General features: G+C 35.0%; 5 protein-coding genes across 7 annotated transcripts in view; 3 read left to right on the top strand and 2 right to left on the bottom strand.

Moving 5' to 3' along the window:
• LOC118737791 (ankyrin repeat and KH domain-containing protein mask-like) overlaps positions 1–5,315 on the bottom strand; it is a 23,234-nt gene extending 17,919 nt beyond the window's left edge. The window contains exons 1-3 of the mRNA XM_036468551.1: positions 5,182–5,315; positions 1,960–2,592; positions 1,118–1,899 (exon numbers count right to left, since the gene is read on the bottom strand). Of these exons, the coding sequence (XP_036324444.1) occupies positions 1,118–1,899; positions 1,960–2,425 (1,248 nt within the window). The 5' untranslated portion in view covers positions 2,426–2,592; positions 5,182–5,315. The remainder of the gene's footprint in view (positions 1–1,117; positions 1,900–1,959; positions 2,593–5,181) is intronic.
• Positions 5,316–11,895: 6,580 nt separating this feature from the next.
• Positions 11,896–12,648, top strand: LOC118736917. Its single transcript, XM_036467054.1, has 4 exons — positions 11,896–12,006; positions 12,064–12,188; positions 12,241–12,336; positions 12,405–12,648. The coding sequence occupies exons 1-4, from the start codon at positions 12,003–12,005 to the stop codon at positions 12,459–12,461; spliced, it is 282 nt and encodes a 93-aa protein (XP_036322947.1). The 5' UTR covers positions 11,896–12,002; the 3' UTR covers positions 12,462–12,648.
• On the bottom strand, positions 12,466–14,213 carry LOC118736915. Of its 3 annotated transcripts, XM_036467051.1 has the most exons (6): positions 13,664–14,213; positions 13,427–13,597; positions 13,001–13,371; positions 12,814–12,941; positions 12,681–12,758; positions 12,466–12,560 (listed from the first exon to the last, which is right to left on the bottom strand). In XM_036467051.1, the coding sequence occupies exons 3-6, from the start codon at positions 13,326–13,328 to the stop codon at positions 12,480–12,482; spliced, it is 615 nt and encodes a 204-aa protein (XP_036322944.1). In that variant the 5' UTR covers positions 13,329–13,371; positions 13,427–13,597; positions 13,664–14,213; the 3' UTR covers positions 12,466–12,479. The 3 variants fall into 3 exon arrangements, with proteins under 3 accessions (XP_036322944.1, XP_036322945.1, XP_036322946.1); XM_036467052.1 differs by having other exon boundaries at positions 13,430–14,213; XM_036467053.1 differs by lacking the exon at positions 13,664–14,213 and having other exon boundaries at positions 13,001–13,312; positions 13,372–13,442.
• A 208-nt stretch (positions 14,214–14,421) lies between these two features.
• LOC118736911 (serine/threonine-protein phosphatase 4 regulatory subunit 3) overlaps positions 14,422–25,453 on the top strand; it is a 53,593-nt gene continuing 42,561 nt past the window's right edge. The window contains exon 1 of the mRNA XM_036467044.1: positions 14,422–14,816. The gene's annotated coding sequence lies outside the window, so the exon portion shown is untranslated. The remainder of the gene's footprint in view (positions 14,817–25,453) is intronic.
• Positions 15,479–25,453, top strand: part of LOC118737757 (leucine-rich repeat-containing protein 40) — a 19,894-nt gene continuing 9,919 nt past the window's right edge. The window contains exon 1 of the mRNA XM_036468491.1: positions 15,479–15,514. Coding sequence (XP_036324384.1) covers positions 15,479–15,514 — 36 coding nt within the window. The remainder of the gene's footprint in view (positions 15,515–25,453) is intronic.

The following is a 25,453-nucleotide window of genomic DNA, read 5'->3' as shown; positions in this document are numbered from 1 at the left end:
TCTGACTATTTCTGACTAGTCCGGACTCGTACGGGATCGCAACTTATAATTTTAAAATCAAAACTCAAACGCACACACACATTCTCATTTTCAATCTCAAACAACAACAATTGTGAACAATTAATTTTTTTTATTTTCAATTTTATATGATTTTAAAATGTTGGCAAATGTCAGAAAAAAATTATAGCCGACGAAATGAGAGAATGAATTTACCTTGTAATGTTTTTATCATGGTTTATTTTATTTTAGAAAATTCGGCAGAACATCGGATATGATCTTTGCGAATTCTTTAAAACTCCTCTACAATTACTTTGAAAAAATGGTTTGCAGCGTTCTTAAAAATTAATCCATAAATTAAAGTATCCGTGTGTTAGCCGAACGAAAATTTTCATATATACATACATATGTTTACATATATAAACATACATTGAGTATTCGATATATGTATGTACATATGTGTACACAATAAAAATATGAATTGGAAAATCTACCACATATTATTCAAATCTGCTACATTTGTTTGGCGATGCTACACCATTAAAATAAAAGAGATGTGCACACTACACTAGTTGTTTCCCTTTAACCTGCGCGAATAAAAAATGTATAGCCTTTCTTTGAGTTGTGAAGTTCTTCCAGCAAGCGAGCAATAGTATGTATGTACATATGTCCATATGTGGTGTAAATTTTTTCCCCTTTGGCATCTTAAAGTAATCCCCTAGTGAACTCCTTCGAACTTTATAAGAACAGTCTATGAATTTCTGCATGCAACAAGTCTTATTTATGATAAGGGGAATCGCTTAAATACATAGTTTTTTTAATAAATACGGGAAATTGTTCAGCTCAATTAAAGCAGATTTAGAAGTGGTGATAAATGTATGTATTCTTAATAAACAACATTCGTCACCATCAAGGCAAAACGCGCTATCTGGCCATTTGAAATTTTACAGAAGCAAACAAAATATCAAATTTTCGCAGGATATTGCTACAGGGCTATTTTAAAAATGCTTTTAAATCCTTTTTTTTAAATTATGAAATCTAGGTATGCGATTATAGGAAAGACATTTTGCCCTGTTTATGACGATTCTTTATAAGTAATAGGATTGCAGTTTGAACTTACGGATTCTGAAACCGATTCCTCATCGGATTCGGAAAGATCTGGTGGTTGACGGGATATCTCCGTGTCTGTATCCGAGTTTTCGCTGGGTCGTTTCTGTCTAGTGCCAGACGAGGCCAACGATAGATTGGACGAGGTTGACGATGAGGCGGATCGAGAATTGGCGGCTATAGCGGTGGGTATACCAACAGCAGCTGCAGCATCCGCAGCGGAAGCTTTCAGCTTTTGCTTAATTGCAGCAACTGCTCCAACGCGCGACGTTGCCCCGGTATTATTATTGCTGTTATTACCACTGCTGCCGCCACCGCCATTAGTTTTTGCGGGAACTGTGGCATTCTGTGAGGAGCTCACTAATAGTGACAGCGGATTTGTTTTTATTTGGTAAATTTTTGCTTTTGCAGAAGCAGTTGCGGCCACGGCGACGGTAGAAGCATTGGTTGAAGATTTCTTGTTTGTTGATCCCAATGTTTTGCCGTTGCCACCGCCACTGGCTGGGTTTAAAGACGTTGTATTGGCAGGTGCGTTCGAAACTATTGCAGGAATAGGAGTAGATGTGACGGCGTTATTGTTGGATCCTTGATCGCCATCTGTACCAACTCCCGTACTCGTAACGGTTGATGCTGGAGTTGTCGTTGTACCACTAGCGCAATCTACCGCTGTGGCACTTACGTTATTGTTGGTACTGGAGGCGGCTACTTTGGACGCGGCGATTTTGGACATTTTACTGTTGGTGTTATTGGTGTTGTTGCTGCTATTGCCATTAGATGCAGCGGCTGCTGCGGGAACTGTGGAACCAGAAATATTAGTATGGTTGTTTTCAATTAATTTCTTTATAGTAATTTTACTGTTATTATTGTTGTTAGCCGTTTTTTTGAAACTGGCTTCAATAGTTTTGCTTTCTCTGCCACTGTCAGTGCTGATGGTGTTGGACGTCAAATCTTTATTGGTACCACCACCTTGCTTCGTTGCATTCCTCGGCAACTTTTTTACAGTGTATTTGTTGTTGATGGAGATGTTTGTAGATGCCCCAGATGTGCTAGCAGCCGCTGCTACTGCTGCCAACTTTAAACTACTGTTATTGCTTTTGATGCTAGCGTTGTTATTGTTGGCTGCTTTCTTTATTGATTGCAGATTCGCCGACTGCTTCAGTTTGGTTGCAGTAGACTTTTGTGCTTTAATTGTTGATGCCACTGTAACTGCTGTTGAGGGTTTTGTTTTAATAATATTGGATACTGACGTTGGCGTCGATGTAGTTGTGGTTGTAACAGCAGAACAAACACTTAAGTCGTTACTTTTTTCATCATTATTCATTGTAATCCGTATTAATTTAGTTTTTTACTTCACTGCACTATGCGTATGAATGTGAATATTTATTGAAGTTTCACTTTGTCTTATTAAGATTTTAATCACTATTACTCAATATCTTAATTCGTTTCAGACCAGATTGTTCCACCTAGTAAAATTTTTTGAAGATTTTTCTATATCACACAAAAGGAATAAGCAATTACTTAAAGGCAAGCTATATATATACAAACATATACTTATAATTTAAACAATGAAATACGTGAAATACGTACTTTTGCGTTTGATTCAACTATGTGTGGAGCAGTAAATGAAAAGGCAGAGCAGAGCAACTTTAGGTCGGCTTATTCCACTCGGTTTGTTTGTACCTCCTGGTGCTGGAAGACACATCGATGAAATATCGATACATCGATGTTTTTGAAATTATTTCAAACATCAATGTTTTTTTCGATGTTCGATGTTTTTCTCTATAACCATCACATAGGTAAGTGAAAATCGCGAAATAGCGAATAAAGCTTATTAAATGCAAACTATTAATTCTTTATGTTAATTCTTTATGTTAAGTCGCAGGCTTCTTTGTCGGACTGCGTTTATTTTAAATGAAAAACTTTCATCTTATGTATGTATATATGTGTATATACACTGCCGTAACAAAGTATTGGCACATCAAATTTTTCACAATGTATGCAACAATTTTCATTCTAATATTTGTTGCTAATTTCGTATAAAAATACGGTTCAAACTTTGTGCAAAACTCGCGAAAACTTAGCAAATTTTCATGAAAATTTTCAACTTTTTAATCAGATTTTTTAGAATTGTTTGAGTATGCAGATTTGTAGCCAAATCAATTTTATTATAATAAAGTGCAAAATTTAAGTAGCTAGGAGTTACCGTTGATGTTTGGCAATTTTTTTCACGCAGTCTCTTCCATACAAATTTTTTTTTCCAAAATAATTTATATGGAAAAATACAAACACCTTCAACAAAAAAATCTCAAAAATCAACGCGATTTTTGACTAACTTCGAATTTGCATTTTTTTTACTAGAATTCAATGGGCAGCAAAACCGCACACTCAAAAAATTCTAAAAAATCTGATTAAAAAGTTTAAAATTTTGATGAAAATTTGTTGAATTTTTTCGAGTTTTGCACAAAGCTTAGGAATTATATTTTTATTTTTTTTTTTTGGTGTTGAATGAACCATATTTTTATACAAAATTAGCGGAAAAATATTAGAATAAAGATTTATCACTCTCTTTCAAAACAAAGTCCGAATTGAACTCATTTATTTTGCATGGTTATGAAATTAAAGAGACTGATGGTTTGCATAACTGCTTTATTAAATTCGGCCAACATTAAAAAAATTCGCCATTTAAAAAGGTCGATACATCGATGTTGCTCCCCCAAAAACATCGATGTGCGCAAACATCGGTGTTTTTCCAGCACTAGTACCTACCTCCTATTCTCTAAACGTGTTTCAAGTGCTACCAGCTGAAAAGTCAATCCACAAGAAACACAGGTACGCACACCATGGGAAAATACAACACTGCGTGGAAAAGAAATACAAGTAAAACAAACCTACATACATAGAAGATCATACGTGGCCTACGACTGTTTCCATATATAATTTGTTCACATCTTGGTCAACATTCTGGCATTATTTTTTACAATCAACTTTGTGTAAATAATTTATAGTGCGTATCTGTCTATCATTTCGACCAAAGTCATTTGTTCTCAACCGTGAACAAGTGGCAACTCTCCTATTCTTTCCCAATTCGGCAATTTCTCGCATTCCTCTTGGATCGACTATTCTTGCGTTTTACATTTTTCAAATTTTCCGTTTTTCACTATCCTCTAAATGGCGAATATTCGTTTTCGTTAAAAGAAATTCCTCGATGAAAAAATGGCTTGCGTCGCCCCTACCATATTAGAGGGGCGTATAAAAAAAATATGCGATCCTTTGTAATCTACAATGTACACATTTACGCTTTTGATCAAAGCTACACTTGTTTTTGAATTGTTAATTTCGTCGCCCCCAAGTTATGACTATGCTTTTGTGAAATTTATTTTCCCCTTCCCGAGTTCTTACATTTGAGCAAGTTAGTCAAAAGGTACATATCGAATTAAAATTGCGTACCAAAATTTATTAATAATTAGAGACACAACCTATTATGCACAACATTTGCATTTATAATTAGAAGATATACATTCATAGCGTGATTTAGTACAAGTATGTAAACCTTAATTTCCTTCATTGGATAGAAGCAAACCACAAGTAACTTGAAATGTTTAACCCTTTACGTGCGCACCATGTACGTCAATTTTCATATTTCGATAAATTATTATCTAACAAACTTGAAAGCATTTTAGATCTTTAATACTTCCATTTACATTTTACACACTACCGAATAATGATCAACCAGCCGAACGGACGAGCCATAGGCACCTACCGCACGAACAAATCACACTTTTCGAGACTTCTCGGAAGCAAAACACAAAGCACAAGGCGAATGAAAATGGTCACAAAGTGGAAAACGAACAGCCAGCGGAGCCGTACTCACATCGACTCACTCATGGCTCCACACACAAACACACGCACACGTATTTCACATAAGCCAAGTGTGTAAGCAATGAAAAAATTTTCCCGTGAAAGGCAAACTTTTCAAACGCATTTTTTCAACTCAATATTTTGTTTACCGCACAAAAATTATGATCAAATAACACTCTTGCACTTCAATTATAGTTTTTCAATAGTTTTATAATTTACCGTTGCGATTTTCTAGCAATTTTTTTCAATTTTCTGCTGCAGCAATATCGTTTTCGGTATCGTTCCGTCACGAACGAACGACAGGCACGAGGAGCCACTCGCTCGTTTAACAAAAAAGAAGAACTAGCGAGTGAAAATACTGCCACCCTTTTCATTTCTACGTACAGTGGGGAACCGAAGAACGTAAATCTATAATAGCTGTTAAGCAGGGATCACACGATTTTTACATTGGCACATTTGGCAGCCACAGAGTGATGTTGCCTAGAAACTTTTGCCGAGAATGAGTTTAGCTCAATAACAACTTTCCAAATAACACCTCTCTGTAACTGTAAAAATGTACAAATTTGTACAAATCGTGTGATCCCCGCTTTATAGTACTGTGGCGAACACAGCGGCAACGCGAAGCGAACAACAAGAAAATGGCAGAATGTTCGACGAAAGACGTAGAATATTCGACAGCAAGAAACGACAAGTGGAAGAATACTGCGAACAGCGAGAGAATGATAGAATGTGCGATACAGGTCAGAACTAGGAATGTTCGATATCGTACCGATTATTCTGAATATCGATATTTCATGGCACGATAATCGATTTTTTGAATCAATATTCCAAGGTCGATTTATCGAAGACATCGATACTTTACCCGCAATATCGATATTTAAGTTGAAATTTATTTTTAATCTACCAAAAATTGTATGGGAAAATACTAAAGTAGGTTTAATCAACTGCTTGCATGATTTATTTAGATCTCAAGTTTGACAAACCGCTTGAGTCGGCCGGCATGCCGTTTTAATCCTCAGTAAATATACAATTGCAATTTGCAATTAAGGCTGCTACAGAAAACTGCGGCAGTATCTCAGCGGGATTGATTAGTTAACTTGCTAATGGAGGCTGCTTGGAGCAGAAGCAAAATCATTCTGAGGAAATGCTGTTAATATAATAATAGAGAGAAATTTCGGGAACGACTTTGCCGTGCCCTATGTATACAAAATGCAGCGATTGGTCCCAGCGGTACACTTACATCTACGATTCATGCATCATGACGGCTGTCGCAATTTAACACACAGCACTCCATTGTATTAGTTTTTACACAGTCTTCAACTCAAAAATCACTCTCAAATTGCAAATTAACACAATTTAAACTGATTTTTCACTTATAATTAAAATTTCTCTTTCGCTGATTTGTAAACAAAGGTTTATTTACAAGTTACCACAACTGTCAAAATCGGCAAAACCAAAGTAGCGGTATCACTGACGGCGCCACCGCTGTTCGCTGCACCGTGTTGGAATTGTGGTCTTTTTCGGGGATCGCAGGTTTGCTTTTAGCATTTAGTTTCTTAACCGGCCGTCTTCACATGCTTGCAAATCTCGCTTGCGTTCTGCTTTTTTCTCTCGCAAGCGAGATAGAGTTTTGTTGACTGGGCATTTGACAGCATACTTTTTCATTTGTAAAATGTCGCCAAACAAGAAGGTTCAGGCCTTGCAGGCTCTTAAAAGTTTGAGAAAATTAGAAAATCTGCATAAAGAGTTGTATACTATTTTCAAATGAAAAATGGCCGTTGTTTTTTTTTTTTAAATAAAGATTTAAATATATTCGGAAATTTAGAATTTGGCTTGATAAATTCACAAAATTTACGCTTTTCATAAAAATATAATCTCACAATGGACTTTTTTTTATTTTAAACTTACATTTAAGAAAACTCCATTCAATGCTATAATTACGATTTGAGTTTTCCAGTTTATAAAACACAAGCGTTAATTACGTACTTAACTATTGATATTATTCTCCATTAAGCATGAATATCAGCATCGGCGTAGCCAGAATGAAGTTTAGGGGGGCTCGACCCTATTAAGCTGGCATTTCCGGGTCCAATTTGCAATATATATAAGGAAAATTTGAAAGTTAGGAGGGGACGCTCGAGCACCCCCCAGCCCCTATCTGGCTACGCCCATGAATATCAGCATATATTAAAGATGAATATTATACTTCACCTACATTTTGTTCGTAAATAACACATACTTATGAATATTTTATCCTCGAAATGAACTTTTTCTAATCATGACTCGAAATTCCCCACAGTAAGTGTTGCCGTGCGAGCAAAACGAAAGCGCTGCACACAACACAAAAGTACTCCTCGGGGACCAAATGGTGAAAAACTGCGAAAAGGTTTATTACTGTGAGGTAGCATAAATTATTTTCTAGAGAGTAAAAACACTCATATTTCAAAATGGTTCTTTTTTTTCTAAAGCAATCGCATTTCTGGCTAGTATATTTAAGGACGAATGGATAAGGATTGAGCTAAGAGCTTGTGTGAGCAAACCCAATTTTTGGCAGCCAATGTCAGTCACGCGGTTTTGCAGAATGACGATACGCGGTTTTGTACTTTAAACGACGATATGTATGTATAAATACTATATCGTCGATGGTTTTGCAAAACCGTCTATCTTACGGCACTCAAATTTGACTGGAGAGCAAATAAACGGTTTATTCTTTGAAGGCATTGCCTTGATACGCGGTATTTTCTCTAGCTATTATGTTACAAATCTGCGACTGCAATATGAATGAATTTCAATTCCATAGTTTTTAGTTAATTCAGCTGGTAATTAGCTTTTTAAACTGATATAAAATAAAGACATTTATATTTCTTTGCTTAAAAAAACAAATTTATTTTTATTTCTAGTATTCGCATTAAAGCAAGACTACAAAACTATTTGTTAGCATATTTTAATTAATGGTAATAATATCCGGGGATGCACAAAATGTTCCGGGATTGGATGCTTTACTATATACCCTTGTGGTCAGCTGATTAAATTCAGTGACATTTTGACCAGTTTTGGTTTTCTCTTTTGTTTATTTAATGTTTATTGTTTTTTTTTTTAAGTGTAGCATATTACAGAACCAGAACCACACAAACCCACATTTCTAACTTCGTACAAAAATTATAAAAATTCACCAAACCTTAACAATTACACCCAAAAATTTTAAATTTTTGTTCAGAATTTTTAGAAAATTTCTAGGTATGTCGTTTTATAGCCCATGAAATTTAAGTAGCGAAAAGGGAAAATTCCAAGCCGCTAGGAAATCGCGTTGATTTTTAATAATTTTTTGGCTGACGGTGCTAGCCATTTTCTTTTATATAAAAGGCACTTATCCTAAAAGGAAACGTAAGTGAATTGAACCTCTACTTGGTTTCGTTTATTTTTAATAACTAATCTTTAATATGGACTACACTAAAAACTCCTTTTCATATAAAAATTCGTACGTGTACCACCCGTGACAAACGTTGTCCTACCCGTGACAGTGGAATTTCGTATTTTTTTTTTTTAATAAAGCTACAATTTTTGTTGAAGTTTTTCTTTGTTTTATTATAAGACATTAAGTTCACACAGAAATGTGAAATAAATTTGCAGACTTTCGTAAAATATATCTGCTCCACAAAGTAGGTTCTTTGTTTTGTCCCACCCGTGATAAAAGAAATAACTCAGATTTTTTCCATATAAAAGTAAGCTGGAATTTTTTTCGTATGTAGTAATAACTCATATTATAGTCAATTAGGTGCATCTTTATCCAAATATAGAATTGCTGTGTACTTTATACTTAAATTTAAAACAGAAAAATATTTTTTATGTACAAATGTCCCACCCGTGGCGGTGGAGTCGCCCATATCTAAATTATAAAAATAATTTAAAAGCACATAATAGAAAACTTGAAATTTCAATTCAACTTCCTTTTCGTAATTTTTCACAAATTTCCAACAGCATTCCATTTGGTTCTGCAGTCTCTAGCCAATTCTCGCAGATTGAATGCATCCGCTATCAGTTCGGCAACAGAGAGGTGGACATAAGCTTACATTTCTGGAGAATCTTACTTGCATACAATTGTTTGCTGGCTGCCTCGGAAAACAATTACGCTCACAAGCGGTTTCCAATCTTATAAAAAATCTTGTCACTGGTGTACAGTCGACTGATTGCGCTGGTGAGAAAACATTTTGGTTAATTGCATGCACATGATATAAGATTAGTTAATAATTTTACCTTTTGCAACAGTGAATATGAGCGAAGTAAAAATTAAAACAGCGTAAAAATATTTCAACATTTTGAACTACTCGATTTCTGAATGTTTCGAACTCTCAACTACTCAGTTTGTGTCTGGAGGTGTCTGATAAAATATCTACTTTTGTAAAGATATAAGTACACTTCATATTTATATACTACGATGAAGTGTGACAAAAAATTGGGTCACATAAATACTACATTTTTTTATTCGATTTTGAATTTTTAATTTTCATAATAGTACACAGGTGGCTATGCTTCGTTCCTTTATACATCGAATAAACAGTGAATATGGGGCATTACTAGGGATGTAAATTTTGGAGGGTAACATCGATACATCGATGTTTCGATGCATCGGGGAAATGAACATCGATGCTAAAATACATCGCCAGTAAAATATCGATATATGGATGGTCTCCGATGTTTCACATTTTATTAGGTTGCAGTCACATTAAAAGAAAAAATTTAAAACTTTTCAATTACAACTCTCGTAATTTAATTAGAAAAATACTTACATATTTATGGATGTATTTCCCTGTATTTATTTACCATTATTCTACTCTTCCTATACATAGAATAAAAATGCATACCGTAGTAAGTTCGCTGAGACTAAATTTCCAAGGCCCAACTTCAGCTCTTTTTATAAGCTCTTATTTAACTCGGTCATCCCGGGGAAATCGCTGAAACTTCCAATCGATTTTAAACTAACTTCCCGACAAGTTGGTGACTTGAAATTTTCAGCATAGTTCCAATCACGATGACAATGCAATTTAAAATATAAATGAATTCTCTATATGGTCCAGGGGTCTTGATTCAAAGGCGGTAAAAAATAGTAAGATTTATAGCAAACAGAGCGTAATTTGCCAAAGAACGTAAAACCACTATAAAATTGTTAAAGCTGCCGGCGGTAGTGTAGCAAAGCAATTTGTTGCAAATTTTAGATATCAACCTATTCTAGATATGAACCTCGTTGTAGGCATCATATCAAGGAAATAGGATTAGAAGACTCCAGATGTCGCCCCGCCAGAAGAAGTTAAATATTGCGCCTAAATATATGCACCATTTAGATAAAAGCGTAGGTACGCTACAGCGGAAATGGACGACACGCTATTTCTTTAAATGAAATTAACTGCTGCTATATGTACATGTGTATGTTTATACAAAACGTAAGCAAATAACATTTTGCTTGCATAGTCTTCTGTTCTCTTTCATTGCAAGTTGAATTATTTTAATATCTATTGCAAAATTTTGTACATAAAATAAAATAACACTTTTTAATATACTACGCTTTTATAATTGGACTAAATATAAATATAAAATATTTTTTAAAAACAAGCTTTTATTTACAAAAGCTTTTTTTAGCAAGAAAATTGTGTCAAAACTGCACTAAAATGAATAAAATAAAATAATAAATAATACCTAAGCAGTGTTGCCGTTTTAGCCCTTTGGTGGCTAGATTTAGCTACCACATACTTTTTTTGGCCACATAAATTAAAAATTGACCCTAGCCCTTTGGAGAATTTACTTATACTTGGCATGAAAAAGTTGCATATGCTTAATTTGATCTCATTTTCATTTATGTAAGAGATAAATTTTTAAACTAAGAAAGACTGATATACATACATATATGTATTGTATGTTCCTTACCTTTTTATACATATATACTGTAAAAGTGTTAAGGCTGTTAGCTTACGGCCCTTAATTGGTTAAATGGCCCATCAAGCCAATTGACTGTGTATGTTCTTGTGGTGTGATTGTACCAGCTACTGGGGTCGTGAGTGGTGAAATTAGCTCAATTTTCTAAGTAAAACGTATTTTGGCGGAAAATCTTGCACTATATGAGTCAAAGCCGTGGTTGTGGAAGATTAAGTGGAATGATTAAGAAAATGGTAGACAAATTAAGAAATTTCGGCTCTAATCATTTCGATCTTTCCTCGAGCTAATTTTTAAAGAAATAAATATTGAACCAGCATGCTGGTAAGTTATAAGCTGGAGCCAGCAAGCCGGTGTGGTATGTTTCCCCTTTTACACAAAAAAGTTGTTGGTTGGATAAAAAATAATATTTGATTTTTTCCAGAGTTCATTGTTTTTCTATACCATTACTTCTTGAAAATGTTTTCGTGTATACTTATATATGTATATGTAAGTAAAAAATTTTAGCTACCATATTTAGCCATAACGACGTTTTTTAGCTTTTTTTTAAAGGAATTTGGCTACCACTAAAAATGATTCGCGGCAATACTGTACCAAAGTTCGATTCCAGCGGAGCGGAGTGCGGGAACGTAATCGAAATGCAGAATAGGGCTGATTAATAAGTACCTCGGCCAAACTCTAATGCCTGGATTATAATGTAAGCAACGAAACGGCAGTTCACACTTGAACGCAATGTAAAACGTTACGTTACGTGCATTATAACCATTTGCATTCATTTCCCATACAATAGACAATTCCACAATTCAGTGACAGTTCACTCCGTTCCGTTATAACCCAGGCATATAAATTCGCCATCAACTCCACCTTGTATAAATTCGCCTTGGTTGAAACGGTTCAGAGAAGAATGAAGAAGAGCTGATTAACGATTTGCATCTTCTCATAATTATACGTTCTCTGGTTTTAGCAAATTTTGTGTGTAAACTAGTTATAAATGTGCGAGGAATTAAATTGTGAACTGTCAACTCACGAAAAAAATGAAAAGAGAAACGTCAAAGAAATCTGTTGTTTTTAAAGATTGAAAAAAATCGAAAGGGATAATTTTCATCAGCTTTGAAATGGGTAAAAAACTGAATTTTTTTTGTGAGAATTGTTAAACCGCTTTTCTACTTACCTTAGACGACCGACTACAGCAACTTTTTCATTTGCGAACTTTGCAAGACGAAGCTATTGCCTATCGTAATAACATGAGCCTTTACCGGACACTAATGAAGCAAACATGCAAAGCTGAACTGGAAAATCTTGTAGGCATTTTTTTCGCTATATACATTTGAATTTAATCAAATTGGCTTTCAGGTAAATGTAGATATTAAAATCGCGGACACTCAGTTGCGAATTCCTGATCCTAAACTAATACCACCACTTCCCACCAATGACAAGTTCTCATCAAAGGTATTTAGTAATCCTAAAAAATGTATGTATGTAATTTCACCCAATTGGTTATTTCAAAACCTTTACAGGTAGACGAAGTCTTGGAAGAACTGGAAATGACCTCGATAGGAATGAAGCTGTTATAAGTAGTTGTAGTCAATGCTCTAAAGCGTGCTCGCTTTACGACGTGCTTTATTAAGGCATTTGTAAACCATATGTAAACAATCGAAGGTTGGACGTAAAGTCTGAAATGTACAACGTTAATAAAAATTCTTACAATTACTTGCGAGACTTTAAAAAATGCAAATATAAATATACATATCTAAATTTTAATTTGTTTTCAATTATACTCGTAAACCACTTACATTGAAAATTGCAATTATCGGCTTTTTTTGGTAAAGATCTCCTTTTGTACGAATGATCAGTACGTAATGTACATCCAGCTGAAAATTCGATTTATGTTATTACTGTTTATGAAATTAAAGTACGTATCCCTACATCCTCAATGGCTTCATTTATTACTACATCATAAACGTTGTTGGCGGGAATAAACAAATTCGAAGTACGTGACAAGAATCGAACTGTATGGCACTGAAGAGCAAGATCCGAGCAAAAGAGAACTTTTTCTAAAAAATGCAAGGCATTATAATTTGAATATTTTAATAATTTTGCCTTTAAATACTACCACTTTGTATTAATGAGAATAATTTGACGATGCGGTAAAGAAACCAGAAGAAAAAACTAAGGTCGCACAATATGTGTCCTTTAAATAATAGCCAGCTCTTTGATGCCAAAATGCTATACATTATGTATATTGTTATAATCGTACATATATGTTTCATTTTTTGCCATCTCTGAATTCCATAACGCAAATTTGTGACCTCTATTTCAACAGAATCTTTGCTATACTCGCGCAACGTAAGCTGAAGATCCGGTAGCTTATCGCCGGCGTACATTTGGCGGATGCTGTGATATTTGTATATCTGCGTGCTAGTGTCTGAATGCGATGACATTGTATATTGTAATATCACCAGGTGGCTTTAATATAATTTATACCTGGAAAATGTGTCAGAGAATCAGCAATAATTTTCTAGTTAATTCGCCCACTTACCACTACTGCTGTCAAAATTAAGTTGACGTTTATCTTATTCCTTTCCATTCATTTACAAAATTGGAAATCGGGCAGTGTCGGTGTTTTACGTATCCCATAATTTATAAAATTCTTTGTAGTTGCATAACCAAAATATTCAACGTAATTATGCACATATGAACAAATTGGTGCCTAGTTTGGATAGCGGACATTTATTTTGTGGAATTTATGGAGATTTTAAACAAAATTTGTAAGTACCTATAGCAAAGGTAGATGGGCTTTTTCTCGTTTTATTGTATGTGTGGTTCATCGTTTATGCCATGTATACTCGTTTATTGTGCTTCCTTATAACACCAAGATTCGTAAATATTGACATTTGACAGCGAAGATTCGATGAAAAGTAAAAGAAATAAGTCGCTAACCGATTTGTGCCAGTGCATTTTGGTGCCAAACCGATTCGCTTGTGCATTTCGAAGAACGTAAACACAGAATGTGCATACATTTAAGTTCTCTGAAATTGCACCCAAACACCCAGCTATAATTTGCTGGAAAAGCATCTATTCAACGCCAAATTTACTTCACAGGTGACATTTTAATAAGTGCTAAGGTTTACTTTTGGTTGTGAAGTAATTCGATTTTTGGAAAAGGCCTTGCATACCAGCGCGCCATCTTGTGTCCAGAATTTTGTGATGAGTTCATGTATCGTATATTTACGTTCTTTGTTTTGAAGACAGATGCCCAGACAGAATGCCGGGCTTTCAAACGTTCTCTGATTCAAATATAGCCATTCACAACATATGTTGCGCAATGTTAATTTTCAAAGGGAAGTTTCATTTGCTACAGAAATAGCGATTTAATATATGTTTTTTGTTTTTCCTTCCCAAAGTCGCGTATAGCCGTGTTCCGGATTTCTCAATATACTAATGCAACTCTGGGTGGTACGCCGCCATTTTCGAATGACGAATGATTGAACACACACATTCGTCAGATCGGAACAATCGGAATCGAAGGAAGTCAAATTTTAGCGACCGATGAAGACGACGACGGCTCGAGTGTAAAAGCTGCGAAATTTTGTGTGATTTTGTAGATTGTGGGGCTGGAAAAATAAAGAAAAACTCGCAAAAGATTTTACCAATTAAAAACGCGTGTGATTCAATGAGAAATATGCGTAGACGCAAACTAAAGTGATGAACGAAGGAAAGCGAATATAATTGGAGTCAGGCGAGCATTAATTACGAATAGAAAAATATATATATAAACTGAATTGAATCAGAAAGGAATGAAAAAGTGAAATAGTGTGGCCAGCGCGAAAAACGTGAAGCTATAGCTACTTCATATATAGCAAAGAACATAAAGACGTAGCCGTGGAATTTTTTGGATTTGTCCAATTTCATCATTGCGGTTGCTGCGAGTACGAATATAAATTAAAATTCCTTATTTTATGTGTTAAGCGGTATTTTTATATAATTTTGCAGTGAAATTCAATGCCTTGGAGTGTATATATACACAAATATGTATGTATATATTCCTGCAATTGGATGTTGTAGTTAGTGTAATTATGTTAAGATGAAGTCGCGGTATGAGGTGCGAAGTGTTTGATATGCTGAAGCAGTACCGCCCGCTACTTCGGCATTATGATCCGCAAAACGCCACACCACATTGCGCCCGCCTCAAACCATGTATCTTTGTTTTGAGGTGTTTCCTCGTATGGTTTCGTGTGTGTACAACACGGAAGCGCGTCGCAACTGCACCCGCAGTGACGCGTCTACGCTGTCCTCTAACAACCAAAAACTCTCCGTCCTTTTCACAACTTGTTCGACGCACCTTATTCATTAATAAATTCAATAGTTTAAGAGCAATCAAAAATGTTTTACATTTTGTTTTGATCCACTTAAGTTCAACACTTTAGCATTTATTTCGTATAAGGAATGTGCGTACGAATGTTTATGCTCGTGTTTAGATACACATAGCATGTATGTATGTATGTACAATTGTTTCTTGTGATTTCTTTTATTAAAATAAAATTTTTCACCTTTTTCACCACAAAGTCTCTTTTGCGTTGATGTAGTAGACATGGTGAATTTACGTTGCCGCTTGTTTTCTCAAGTGGTGAGTTGATGCATATAGCGTGTGTGTATCCAATATTTTGTTAATTACTCTCACTCGGTATTCCAGTATTGTTTTTTTTTTAATTGGTGTTCACTTTTTTCGGATTCGTTGTTATTGAATGTTTACGTTAAAGATACTGAAAAGTGGGGGAGTATGTGCAATGTTAGTTCCGCAATAGTTTAAAAAATGCGAATTTTTTTTATTAATAAGTCAGAAAATTGCAATTTTCGCAAAGTGGTCGATACCATTTTCTATTATTTCTATTGTTTCAACATTGTCGAACAAATTAAATGGAGGTTTTAATAAATTTTTTGCTAATTTATGTACATACATATTTATATGTATATAGATGTGTATGTTTGTTTATGTCATATATATATCTACTATCAAATCATAAGTCAAGTATGTATCTAGTTACCTACATAAAAATACGCAGTATTTCCCCATACTCTTTCTATAACTTGCTTACGACCAATTCCACTAACATCGAAACTGCATAGTGCAAGTAGCAAACGAGTTAAGTTTTGTTGACACTCGACTCTTCAGCTCGTCCGCGGATTCCTAATGCTTGCCGCACTCCACGTCTCGTAACGTAGATCATTACGCATAAGCTTAGTTCAAACCAAGAAGCACCCATGAAAAAGCTTGTGTTTTTACACTTTGCCTCGCATCCACCCAATCAGACACCCAGTTAGTCAACATGAGCAATGTCGTGTTATAGCTTCCTCTCTGTACAACGAATTCCAACGATTCGGACCATCACGACGTGGCCGAAGATGTCATGCCGTGCAGTTTCTTATTTTGCTGTTTTCTTTTGGAGTTCATCGTGAAATGCGCGTTTTTACAAATTTGTGTATCTATTTTAGTTTGGCCTGTTATTGGATGTTGCAACTGGCAGCACTTGGATATAAACGTTTTGAAAAGTCCCTCCGCCTTTTTTTCAAGACTTTCGATTTATGCGGCCCTAACGTTTTGCCACATTTCGTTGCCGTTGTTGTTGTTATCTTGTTGAGTGTTGCTTGTTGAATTAGTGTTTATTCTGGCATTTTAGGCCGCCTACAAGCGTTTGCCACTGATGCTGCCGTGTTTGCCACGTCATATGCTTGATACTTTTTATATAATCTTATATAGTACACACAAACTACTAAAAACTGTTAAAAAAGATATGCGTATTTTCAGTAAATGACCGATGTATGCATAAGTATGTATGTACATTAGGGAGGCCCAAAAATGCGTGAGAAAAAGTAAAGGAAATTATATGGGTCGTTTCATGTGAAAGGGGGTTACGTAGAACTAAGAAACCGTTTGGTATCTTTTTGAAAAATAATTTTATAGTTATTTTATTAGTTATTTATCTGCCTTCCGCTGTTTAATAAATTCCCAAGAAATAGTTATAATTCACCAGTCACAATGGAATGGCACATATATACCCTTATTTTTTTATTTTGAAATCAAAAAATATTTATCGAGGCTGCCCAAAGCGCTCAAAGTTTTACATTAACATTTCAACCATTATACAGAAAATATAAAATTTCTGCAGTCACCAAAAATTCAAACTTTTTAATCAGAATCTTTGGGAAAAAATTTGTGGTCAGTTTTGTAGTCTATTAAATTGTAGTATTACTTAGATTACTTAGCCAAGGCCCTCAACCTGTTTCTGCCACTCTTATCATACTCGAAGTGTATAAATCGGGAACGGTGGTGCCACTATTTAAGCCGGAGTCTTATCGCCCGACATCACTCCTCTCCGCCGTAGCGGAGACACTATAAGCCTTGTTCTTCCCGCACTTCACATACTGCCTGGCTTCCGCAAAGTACATCGCACCACCTCATCACCTCACTTAACTGCACGAACACTCAGATAACTTGTGTCCTTAACCGCAACCGTCCCTGTGCGAGAACAGACCTAGCAGCTTTCACACCGGAAAATTTAGCAACGGGTCCCATAGGGTTGCGTCCTTCACCCGCTTCTGTTTAACTTTTATTCCAAAGCTTCACCGCCAACGGAATTGATGACCTGAAGGCAAAGAAACGTTGGCACTTGTTTTTTTGCTGAAACTCCACCCAGGTACGTCAGTACGATGTCCAGAACTACGCACTACAACAGCTGGACCCGACACTATAGACAGGCAATAAACGGCATTCACCGGGAAACTCTCACCACCAACTCCCGTCCTGTGAATGTCGCCAGCTGGGTGCACGTAACTGGAACCACCTATATTTATCCTAAACTCTTAAAAAATTGTATGCTGTTACACGCTCGCCACATGAATGCTATCATCGGAATTCAGCCAGCACCCAGTGCAGAGGAAGAGTTTCAGCTGCCTCGAGAGACTTGCGTTACTCTCGTCCCTGACGTACGTCCCACATGTGAAGGTTCTCTGTATGCAACTAAATACCACATACCCCCATGGGTTGAATTCATCGGAGAACGAAAAATGACACTGAGGATGGCACAATGCGAAAACCGGTTTGTCTCCAAACCAAATTTGACAAGGGATGACGGAAATTCGTTCCAAAATATATAAAAAATATCGTTTATTATATCGATAAGTTCCGAAAATTACGATTGCAAACTCAGTAAGAATATCGATAATAATTTCGATAACAAAATCGATAAAAACAATAATAAACCTATAAAATATCGATTATTATATCGATAAGTCCCGAGAATTCCGAAAATCTCTAAAATCCCGAAATATTCCCCAGATTGAGTCTCTGTCTATATCCTTTTCTCTATAATTACCTGTATTTTAATCTTTCTTCCTCTATCTTCATCTTTACTTTTACCGGTATCCTCATCCTCATATATTTCTTTATATTTATCTTTGTTTTTACTTTTATGTTTATCATATTCTTCATCTACATATTCCCTTTCACCTTTGCCTTTTATAAATATTTCGCCATCTGTTATTCAAAAGCCGAAATATCCACACACACACACACACACACTTTTTGTCTCCTCTCACTTCCAGCGCATGTACGTGTTTGCAAAATGATGACGAAGTGATTTTGTATGGAAAATTATTTATGCCCATATATTTGAATCAAATAAACATACCTAGAAGATATCAACCAATACTTCCCATATACCGAATGAAAGGAAAAATCTTAAATTTTGGATTAAAAAAAAAAAAACAAAAACAAAATCATTCCAGCGGTTTTCGAGCATTTTGGAAATAAAAAAATTTTCTAATTTTTCCAAATTTTTTTTGCTTTAAAATACTCAATATTTGTTGAACTTGTATAAAATTTGTACACGATAATATTTCTATTGCTCCAAAGAACCTATATCCCGAAAATGAAAGTTTACTCTACAAATCGTAAGTGGTTTCTACGACATAAACCGAATTGTATCTTTGAAACGCCACACTTTTCTTTCAAATCGCTTCATTAGTTCTCGTGAAGTAAGCATTTTCGTAAAGCTTTAAAAAGTGCAACTACAACATTTGAGCATAGCCTCCATATCGAAACGTAAAACTATGTTTACATATCAATATTATCTCAATCAAAGCTCGTTTTTTAATCACCCCGTTTACACAGGCAAATCTCAGATTATTAGCCGTCGAATTTGTTGTGCTTGTTATTCTCACATCTCAAGGAAAAGTTATGTTTCTTCTCTGTGCCACCGTGATCACATTTTTCTGCTATAATAAGCAATATAAATATATTTTAACTTAACATTTTATTAAACATACCTTTACAAACCTCTTTTACTTGCTAGCGTACATTTTTGTTTACTTTTACATTTGGCATTTCTCCTCTTTTTCGCAAAAACAATCGATAAAACTAGGATGGACACCGAAAAGTTATCGGTTAAATCTGAGCTTATTTTATAATTATAGATTAACAAGGGACGAATTTTATATGGCTAATCTCTTGTTATAATTACAGATTAGGGTGTTAAGCTCGAAAATGAGGATAATCTACTTATATGTGAATTTAGTATAATAGGTATTGTACTTCAAAAACAGCAAGTGCACGCGCTAATTTTTTTATTGACGATGTTCGTTACTCTGGCATCTGGAAATCGTCAGATTATATACTTCCCGTTATCCTTCAGCTGTTTGCTTCATAAAAAAAAATTTAAAGCGCTCGAGATGTTCAGGTCACGTTTTTTTTTTTTCAAGTTTGCGACCCTTCCAATCCCTTGCGTCATGCTCAAATCGTCAGATTATTGAAATGCACACTTTTCAGCGTGTAAATAACCCACCATTTCTTAATCTGACGCGCTCGAGTTAATCGGCGAATCGCCACTTGGACTCCCCTACTATATCTATGTGAATAGGCTTTATGTGTCACATGTCACATTGAATTACGTATGTATGTCCGTTTTGATAAGGTTGTTTTGCTACCATGAGCTTCAAAAGATTCATCCCATAACTTCATAGCTACTAGCGTGTATTAGTAGCGATTATATTTATGTATTAACAATCTTATCCTTATCGCAAAAATGATTTCCATGTGCGTTTGAGTATCTAATCGGTGTGCTTTATTAGACGGAGAACGCAGTTTGACATACATACATACGAATTGACTGGGCTAGCGGCTTTTACTCACATGAATGGCATACCAAACATATTTATACATACATATGTACATACATGCATTAAAGATTGCACGGCTGCAGATAAAAACAAGTATATACATACATACATGTATACCATATATACATATGTATGCATGTATGTATATACGTCGGGAGGGGTGCGCGGACAGCCGGCATTGTTTCCAAACTGGTTTCTCTTTAAGCTTTTACGTATAGAGTTATTGTCTTTCTAATATCTACACATATTTGGTATCTTATGGAACACTTAAGCTTAGTTTGAAATCTTTTCTTTGTCCGCGAAGTGTTTTGAGAGATTGAAAGTTAAAACTTAAACACAAATATATGGGCATTCTGGACTTGCACAATCTATAGTTTGCATTGATTATTCAACTGATAAGTCGAGAAGCCATCATCAATGGCGACCGTCGCAAGGTCTGCCATGATAGGAGTGTGACTGATGTTTACTAGGTACATATGTACATGCTCATATGTACATACATATGTTTGTACTTACCCATCCTCATATGTAAATGGTTAATATATACATACATACAACAGTATTTTGTGTAGCAAAATATTTGTTTGTTTTTGTTTCGTATAATTATTTTGATCGTGCATTCGCTGACGAATCCACTTCGTGGTTTGCTCACCACATTTTTCTGTTGTATGCGAAACCTTTAATATATGTACGTAATACATATACATACATACATACATCCATACTACTTAATATGTACGTTTGTGTTTTAAATTGTGTGTATTTAGTACGGCTCTACGTTGGTTAAAATAATATGCATTTGCGTATGCCCGAGTATATACATATGTATGTATTTTTTGTTATTCATTGTGAACTGGTATTTTCTAAAGGCTTGAATTTGATAATTTGTACACACATATACGGGTGAGATAACAAAGCTTCTGATGGGTCAATTACTAGATTGGCAATGTTACATAGTTTTACTTGTATGTTTTTATTAGTTTGTTTTGATTTTCCTACCTTTTTTAACCGACTTCAAAAAAAAGAGGTTATCAGTTCACCACTTTAGCCGATTTCTCTAATAAATTTTTTAAAGAAAAGGTGGTTCCATACTAATTTCGTTTACATCCGATCATTGTATCATGAAGAAATTAACGGTGTCCTTAAATTTTTATATGGGAATTGAAGTCGGGTTTGTTTTTTGCTTAAAAATTATTTACTTGTTTAATTTTTTAACCGACTTCAAAAAGGAGAAAGAAGATATCAATTCGTAGGAATATTTTTTTTTTAATTGTATGTATGTACTTATGTATGTTACCGCATAACTTTGGACCACGTTAACCAATTTCGATAATTCTTTTATCATCGGAAAGGTGCTACCTTAAGGGTGGTCCCATACTTTACGTTAGATGCGATAATTGGATTATGAATAAAGTAACGGTACACCTAAAGTTTTTGCTTGAAAATTACTTGTTTTACAAAAAGGAGAAAGTTATCAAATCGTCGGAATAATTTTTTATTTTTATTTTTTTATGTGCGATAAGCACAACTTTGGACAACCTTTAACGTTTCCTATAATTCTTTTTTTTTTAAAGGAAAGTTGGTACCTCAGAGGTGATCATTGGATATTTGTATATGAGAATTGAAGTCGGTTTTGTTTTTTGTTTAAAAATTGCAGTTTTTTTTTTTTTAATTTTTTCATACAAGTGTCACGTAACGCCATATTGGAAATACCCACATATTAAGCCTTTCATTTGAAAAAATATTTCGAAAAATTATAAAGCGAAACAAAACCATTATGGCGATAAGACTGATTTGTAAAAGGTTCCGTGGTCTCACCCATAAAAGTGAAATTGTCATACAGCAAATCTAAGGAAGCATTTTCGATGGGGTACTGAAACTTCTTACATATGAATATTTAACATTCTAAGATTAGGTAATTGGTATCTTTCATATTATCATAACAAAGACTACCGTGTAGACAAGCTTATATATATATACATACTTCCAAAACGCCCTAAATATCTTAACTCGTTTAAAAGATTATGCAGCTATAGTAAAATGAGAGCGGAAATAGGTATAATAATACAACATTTTCAAATTAATTTGCATACATATTTGTATAAAAACGTGTGGTGAAACCCGCGGTTATAGACTAGTAAATGTATATCGGCAACCGCTTTATCGATTCCCAGCATATTATCGAAACTTTGAAATCGGGGAAACACCTGTGCTTATCATGTAATTTACAGAAAGGTTAAAAAACGAGATTTAATAGGTAAATACATACTTCGGTTTCGGACGAACTTATAACGGGTGATTTTTTAAGAGCTTGATACCTTTTTTTTTAAAAAAAACGCATAAAATTTGCAAAATCTCATCGGTTCTTTATTTGAAACGTTAGATTGGTCCATGACATTTACTTTTTGAAGATAATTTCATTTAAATGTTGACCGCGGCTGCGTCTTACGTGGTCCATTCGGAAAGTCCAATTTTGGGCAACTTTTTCGAGCATTTCGGCCGGAATAGCCCGAATTTCTTCGGAAATGTTGTCTTCCAAAGCTGGAATAGTTGCTGGCTTATTTCTGTAGACTTTAGACTTGACGTAGCCCCACAAAAAATAGTCTAAAGGCGTCAAATCGCATGATCTTGGTGGCCAACTTACCGGCCCATTTCTTGAGATGAATTGTTCTCCGAAGTTTTCCCTCAAAATGGCCATAGAATCGCGAGCTGTGTGGCATGTAGCGCCATCTTGTTGAAACCACATGTCAACCAAGTTCAGTTCTTCCATTTTTGGCAACAAAAAGTTTGTTAGCATCGAACGATAGCGATCGCCATTCACCGTAACGTTGCGTCCAACAGCATCTTTGAAAAAATACGGTCCAATGATTCCACCAGCGTACAAACCACACCAAACAGTGCATTTTTCGGGATGCATGGGCAGTTCTTGAACGGCTTCTGGTTGCTCTTCACTCCAAATGCGGCAATTTTGCTTATTTACGAAGCCATTCAACCAGAAATGAGCCTCATCGCTGAACAAAATTTGTCGCGAACATAAGCGCGAAACACATTTCGAACCGAACACTGATTTTGGTAATAAAATTCAATGATTTGCAAGCGTTGCTCGTTAGTAAGTCTATTCATGATGAAATGTCAAAGCATACTGAGCATCTTTCTCTTTGACACCATGTCTGAAATCCCACGTGATCTGTCAAATACTAATGCATGAAAATCCTAACCTCAAAAAAATCACCCATTACTTCTTTACTTGCTAATGGTAATTGTCTTCAATATCAGCTTGATGTGGATTGCAACATGTGGTTGGACCTTTGATGCTTCTTCTTGTTCGAGGTCTCCTCCCTTTGTCCACCAGTGCCGGCACTCCCTATTCCAGAAACAACGAAGCGAAACTTTTACTTATGTTCATAAAGCCATTCTAGTTTGGCGTATTTACTTTAGTATTAGGGTGTACATACATATGTATAGTATTGTAACTATTTATTTGTGTGAGCAAAGCTGCTGAAACTTGAAACTATCTACGTAGTTTGTGCATGTTCAAACATCCACGGCCGATGTTGTACATACTGTGGTTTGTGTTTTGGTGCCAGCGAAAATGCTTACAAGAGACTTTGTAAAAACTAAGTAGGTATGTATTTGCTTTTGGCGGATGGCGGCTGCATGTTGGCCATTGGTTGTGACACACCTATGCATATATGCATTCACACATTTGTTTGAGTAAACATACTAATGTAAATATGTATGTACGTACATATGTATGAATATTTGTTCGCAAACACGCCTGAGCATTACTCATGCCATTTTTGCTTTAGTTGCTATTTATTATTTGTTTGTAAACAGAAAGTTTCGTCTTTCCTGCGCTTTGCACTTTTTCCGATATCACTGGGTTTGTATTTTTTATTAAATATTCTTTCGGTTACACATTGCACGTTGCATTTAGCTAAACAATTTGCCAAGTCGTTTGTATATACACATTTTTTTTTTTCAATTCATAAAAAGCGAAAACTACCAAAATAGTGATAAATGCTCGTATATGTATACAGTGGCTCACATTAAAATTTCCAACCCGCCCGTCTCGATTGATGTACAAAAAAGGTTGGAAAGATAATTTTGTAACTCAGAATTTCACTTACAAATATTACTTTTACTTAATGTTACAAAACGTGAAAATGGCCAAGTCCATTTTTTGAAAGTGTTCAGGAGACACGAAAAATCAATGTAAATTCGCATTATGTATGTCCTGCATCATTTGAATTTGAGTGCAATATTTAAAAAACTAAATCAGCAAGCATTCCTACAAATTTCAAACTTTTCCACTGAAGTAAGATTAAAAATAACTATAAAGCAGTTTGCATTTTGTATGGAATAAAATTATAGTTTAAAAATTAAAACCTCCCTATTATAATTGCCATTCATCAGGTATGTAACTTGAGAATAGAAATCGCTGCATCTTTTAGGCGCATCAATATTACATAGTTACATCCCGAGCTAATAAAAGAAAGGTTAAAAAAACGGCTTCGTTTCGACGTCGCACAGTGCGGCCGAAATCCAAAAGTGCGGCTAAAATTGAAAAAAAAAACAAAGTTTCTAAATAGGGCCTCTTTCGTCATTGAGTTGGCTGAAGGGATCCTCTAAGAAGCGAATACCGTTCACAGTAACGGCGTGCACCCCCAGTCCCCGCTTTATTTTCAGTCGGAATTTGGCCTTCGCCCTGGCACAACATTAAGGTAGACTCAAAGGGAAAAGTTATAAACGTGTAATAGTACTTTGAGTAAAGGAAATCCGACAACAGACATTTTTTCAGAAATAGAAATATAATGTTTTTTTTGTTTCTTTTTTAACCAAATTTGTGTTGTTAAATGAAACAGTAATAACACGCTGTCGGATGCTGCGTTTAAACTTATTGGAGGTTACTTATGAAAGTATAAGCTACTGAATAAAATCTGCCACTGAAATTTTAATTAATTTTTTTGACACGCTCTTTTTAACTTCCCCCGTATTTGAAAATTTCGAGCTTTTTACTTAACTAGATTTCATAGAAAGATTTCGAGTATGCAGTTTTGTAGCTCATTTAATTTAAGTATAACAAAGTGCAAGTTTAAAGTAGCTGGGAGTTACGGTTGATTTTTAGAATTAATTTTTTTGTTGCAGGTGTTGCTCATTTTGTTCATATCATCGAACATACTTCGTATGGAAGAAAATGATTAAAATTAATTAATGGTAATCATCTGTACGATTAATTTTAATCATTAATCGTTAATCCAGTTAAAAATTTAGTTGATTAAGTTGCTCTAGTTTGTCCGAATTTGAACCCAAACAAGAGTTATAGTTATTCTTTTGTGTTTCACGCTTATAAAAACACGTAATATATAAAAAAAAATATATATTATTTTTA

The sequence above is a fragment of the Rhagoletis pomonella genome, unplaced genomic scaffold (genome assembly GCF_013731165.1).
Source record: "Rhagoletis pomonella isolate Grant_MI unplaced genomic scaffold, Rhpom_1.0 Rhpom_scaffold_00004, whole genome shotgun sequence".
Lineage (NCBI taxonomy): Eukaryota > Metazoa > Arthropoda > Insecta > Diptera > Tephritidae > Rhagoletis > Rhagoletis pomonella.
Note: the sequence above shows the minus strand (reverse complement) of the source record. Positions and strands in the feature narration are given on the sequence as shown.

Coding starts and splice junctions, on each gene's coding strand:
- LOC118736917 (XM_036467054.1), top strand. Junction 12,189..12,240: donor AAGCTGAACTGGAAAATCTT/GTAGGCATTTTT, acceptor ATTGGCTTTCAG/GTAAATGTAGATATTAAAAT. Junction 12,337..12,404: donor ATGACAAGTTCTCATCAAAG/GTATTTAGTAAT, acceptor AAACCTTTACAG/GTAGACGAAGTCTTGGAAGA.
- LOC118736915 (XM_036467052.1), bottom strand. CDS start 13,328: ATGTCATCGCATTCAGACACTAGCACGCAGATATACAAATATCACAGC. Junction 12,942..13,000: donor ATTCTCATTAATACAAAGTG/GTAGTATTTAAA, acceptor TGCATTTTTTAG/AAAAAGTTCTCTTTTGCTCG. Junction 12,759..12,813: donor TAAATGAAGCCATTGAGGAT/GTAGGGATACGT, acceptor TCGAATTTTCAG/CTGGATGTACATTACGTACT.